General features: G+C 59.7%; 1 protein-coding gene across 1 annotated transcript; it reads left to right on the top strand.

Moving 5' to 3' along the window:
• Nucleotides 1–344: 344 nt before the first annotated feature.
• LOC118995694 (leukocyte-associated immunoglobulin-like receptor 2) lies at nt 345–3,937 on the top strand (the record flags this gene model as incomplete). The annotated part of the gene is made up of 5 exons (XM_037058812.1): nt 345–380; nt 1,024–1,119; nt 1,719–2,042; nt 3,481–3,531; nt 3,674–3,937. Coding segments are annotated over 5 exons (674 nt in total), but the record flags the coding sequence as incomplete, so codon positions are not given.
• Nucleotides 3,938–4,379: the final 442 nt, after the last annotated feature.

Here is a 4,379-nt window from a genome sequence, read left to right as displayed (position 1 = left end):
ATCTCTTTTGAGTCCAGACTACAGCCCAGGAGACTCATGGTCCCTCCTGGTGGTCTGGCCCCTCAGCTCTGGCCCCAACCCAAGTCTGACCATTGAAGTTTGAGTCCTAGAAGTGAGTACCTGGGAGTGGAGACAGGTTTAGACTGAGGACCCATTTGGGAGAGGGGACTGGGGCTTCACTGAAACTCAGAGCCAGAAAAAGGGCTGTGCTCAGAGGTGAAGCTGAGGAGGGAGCTGGACTCTCGGGGGCTGAGCCCTGCCTCCATCAGGGCCCCTGACTACAGCCCCCAGGGGTGGGGGGAGGCGGGCGCTGGGCGTTTTTCTCACCACAGCTTCTCCCCCAGTGCTCTGCCTGGGCCAGGCCGTCCACACGCAGGAGGGTGAGTCTACCGTTTTCAATTCAATTTTTAATTAATGTTGTGTTTCCTGACCAAGTATTAATGTTTCTTAGAGTCCTCTGATGGCTCATCCTCAGCTCAGACGAGAGTCAGGCCCTTCTCTCTCCCTCTGGAGGGGTCTGTTCTCACGCTGTCTGACCCGCTGATCTGGGGAGACCCAGCCTTTCCTGCACTTCCTCAAACCCTATGTCCTGCTCCCTTCACCCGTCCCCTCCCTGACTGACATCTCCTCTCACTGGGCTTGGCAGTCTACACTGGCCTTCAGGTCTCAGCTCAGTGCCCCTTCCCTCTGACCTCAGAGGAGGTCAGTTGTCAGTCATCTGCCCTGAGACTCTCACACTCACAGGGGCTGCCTGTCACCCACCTCGCGTGGCTGTGGGTTTGCCCGACCCCTTCATCTGCTTCTCTGCTCCCTCTGCCTTCCAGTGAAGGAGGCAGGTGACTGTGTGTGTGAGTCTGGTGTTTGTGGGGCCAGTGGCACATGGGGCACCTCTGTAGATGGAGAGGAACTGGGATGTGGATGAAAGAATAAGCTAGGGGCTGACCCAGGCAATGAGAGGGGAACCTTGGTCAGCGTCTGCCTCTCTCAGGCTTGTGTGACCTGGGTGCCATCTTCCTGTTTCAGGGATAACAGCCCTCTCCTCCCCCCTCCCCAGCCACGTGGCACACAGGGGGTTTCAGGACCCTCAATACAAGAGAAGTGGAACAGGCTGCAAGGAAGGTACAGAATGCACTGGGAACAGAGGTTAGTGCTGCTCAGAGGATTGCCCTGGAGACAGGAATCCCCACCCACTGGGGGCAATGTGACCAGGTCTGGGCGGAGCCTGCCCCCTCCCCCCCCCCCCCCCCCGCGAACTTCCAGTGGAGCTCTGCAGTCCCCCTAGGTCCCCACAGTGTCACCCAGCTGCCCTTCAGACCCGGCCCAGGTCACTCCCACATCTCTGACGCCTGCTTTCCTGTCCCCACACGAGATGCATCACCCTCACCCTCTGCCTCCCTCCCACAGTCTCTGTGCCCTAGACAGCAGCCGTCAGCAGGGGGATGTGCCCAGGACCCCTGTCTGCTTTGACCCTTCCCTTGTCACCCCGAGAAAAGCCCAGCTCGTGAGCAGGAATCCCTGTGAGGATTCACAGTCACTTGGAGTGGTTGTTGGGGTGGTGTTTGGGGAATAGAGGGTGGTAGGGTCTGAATTTGGTTGCGGGTGGTTGCAGAGCTGGGCAAGTTTGTTCAAAGCACAGAAGTGAACTCAGAAAACGGGGAGCTGTGATATCTGGGGACTTCCTCCTGAGGGACCCTGAGATCTGCTGTGCTCCCTCCCAGGGTCCCTGCCCAAACCCTGCATCTGGGTGGAGCCGGGCCCTGTGGTCCGCCGGGGCCAGCCTGTGACCATCGTGTGCCGGGGCCCAGCTGGGGCTGACACATTCCGTCTGGAGGACAAGAATAGAGAACAGGACCATAAGGATGAGAGAAATGTGTCTCCGTGTGGTGCTCACTGGGCAGAGGCCAGATTCCACCTCAATGCAGGGAATGAGTTGTCTGCTGGGCGTTATTTCTGCCACTATCGCATTGGGCGCAGCTGGTCTGAGCGCAGTGAGATCCTGGAGCTGAAGGTGACAGATGAGGACGTCTCCACTCCACCCTCAGGTTTGCCCCCGGTCCCTGCACCCTGTCCCCATCCCTGTCCTCTGTGCCCGTCTCCCTGCCCTCCTGCTGACCCCCAGCCCTGTGGCTCCCCTGCCCCTCTGCACTCCTGACCCTTGGCCTTCACACCTGACTGAGGTCCCTGGAGCCCTGGTCCCATCTGGACACCAAGGTGGCCTGGACACTGAGCCCCAGCATGGGGTGGGCTGGGAGCTGTCTTGCAGGACTGGGTGGGGAGTGGACTTCCAGGGACAGACCCCCTTCAAGAGACCTTTGGTCCTTTCGCTCAGAATGCTTTTCAGCCTTTTTTGTCCACTTGGGCAGACTCTGTGGGGCCCCCAGGCAGTGTGTCCCCTGTGGGTGGTCCATCCACCACTGGGCAATTCATGCAGTCCATGGAGTCTCTGACCAGGGCTAGAAGGTGCTTTTTTCAAAGACCTCTGGGATGATGCTGTCCTTCCTGTCTGTGGGGTCAGCTCCCGAGAGGTCTTGCAGTCAGTCTAAGTGACCGGCTCAGGGATGGTGAGGAGGAGGGAGGAACTGTTCCTTCAAAACCTGGAACTGTCTCTCCCTTCGCTCTTCATTGGGCTTCGAGTCAGACTCCCCTGGGTCCGTGGGCAGGTCCAGTTGATCCTGACCTATGAGCCCTCACTGCCCTGGGGGACTGTGGGGGACAGAGTGGCCCTGATAGGTAGGGTTAGCCTTTAGGACCCTCTGGCCATGTGGCCAAGGGTAATGGCTCCCACTCACCCTGTTTGTCTCTGGACCAGGGTCCAACTGCTTTGTCCTCAGGTGTGGAGAGTGACAGGAAATTCTGAGGGATGCCCTGCCTCTCAGACACGTTTGAGCAGAGAATTCCATTGTGTTGTGCTCACATGTCTCTGTCCCCATTCCTGGGAGTCCAGGGGCATCCTCTGTACTGAGAAGGGCAGAGAAAGAGGCCGGGTGCGGAGGCTGTGGGAGCTGCAGGGCCAGGCTGAGGGGGACGGGCCAAGGAGGAACCTGGGCTCAGGGCTTCTCCTGCCCCCTCACAGGAGCCCCTGGAGAGCTCAGTGCCCCCACCTGGAGCCCCATTTGGGCAGAGAAGTAGGGACCTCAGCCTGGGGCCTCTTTTCTGGGGGCTCTGCTTGGGAATGGGCAGTGGGGGTGGTCCTGCTTGTCTCCTGAGGGGTGGACACTCTGCAGGCAGGGACATCTTGCATCTTCACCTGCAAGAGGCCTGTTCAGCCAGGGGATGTGAGAGTTTGGAGGGGAGACTCGCCCTGGATCCCTGAGAAAGTCTGAGTTTGCACTGGGCCCTGCACTGGGGAGCTGTGGTCGACTGGTAGTGAAGCCTGGGGGTGTGGCCCAGGGGCCTGGAGGTGGGGAGGGCAGGGGCTGGGTGCTCCCAGGGAGGGGAGCGTCTGTGATGGAGACAAACACTGGTACTTTCTCCTTGTAGGAACAGGCCCTGAAGTCACAGCCCCAACCACTGGAGAAGGCTTCCAAAATTGTAAGTCACCAGGGGAGAGTGTCCAGGGGGCGGGCTCAGTGGGACAAGTCTTGTCCAGTGGAGGAGAAGCACCTGTCTCGTAGGTCCTGGGCTTGGCCCAGCCTTGCCCACCTGTCACTGACCCCCTGTCCTCTTCTTCCAGCCCCCACATTCCAGAATTACACGGTGTTGAACTGTGTCCGCATCGGCCTGGCTGGCGTGGTGTTGCTGATCCTGGTGGGGATTCTGGCAGAGGCTGGGCACAGCTGGCACAGGTGGCCACACGGACCACAGGGATGGACACAAGGGAGCTCCTGGCAGAAAGATTAGTCCCCAGGCCCCCAGGAGGGGCCTCCCCCATGGCCCCCAGCTCCCAATGGAGCCCAAGGGACCAAGAATCAGGGCCATTCTGTGAATTTCATGGTGCACCTGGTGAGGGTGTCCTGTCCAGGACTCTGTCCTCAGAAGTGTGCAGGAGCAGCGGGGACCTGGCCTCCTGTGTGGTCCGTCTCCTTCTCCAGGGTTTGGCTCCAGGTCTGACACTCACCCCACTCACAGCCCAGCCCCACTCCTGCCCAGGTCTCCTCCCTTCTCTCCTGGATCTCAGTCAGGCCCCAGGGGCCTGCAGCCTCTGCCTCCCTCTTCCTCTTCCTGGAGCCCTGAGTTCTCACCTGCTTTCTGGGGACCGGACATGTGCTGCTCACGACTTTGGACTTACCCACACCTGTCACCTCTGGGACTGTACCTGCCCTGGGACTCCGCCCAGCCACCTCTGTCGCTGGAGTGGTCTCTGCCTCCTGCATCTGAATCCTCACTTCCTCCTGACTTGGATCAAATGTCCATGGAAGAGACTTCTGCAAAAAACCACA

The sequence above is a fragment of the Sturnira hondurensis genome, unplaced genomic scaffold, assembly GCF_014824575.4.
Source record: "Sturnira hondurensis isolate 20B ecotype Veracruz unplaced genomic scaffold, ASM1482457v3 Scaffold0010357, whole genome shotgun sequence".
NCBI classification, from domain to species: domain Eukaryota; kingdom Metazoa; phylum Chordata; class Mammalia; order Chiroptera; family Phyllostomidae; genus Sturnira; species Sturnira hondurensis.
Note: the sequence above shows the minus strand (reverse complement) of the source record. Positions and strands in the feature narration are given on the sequence as shown.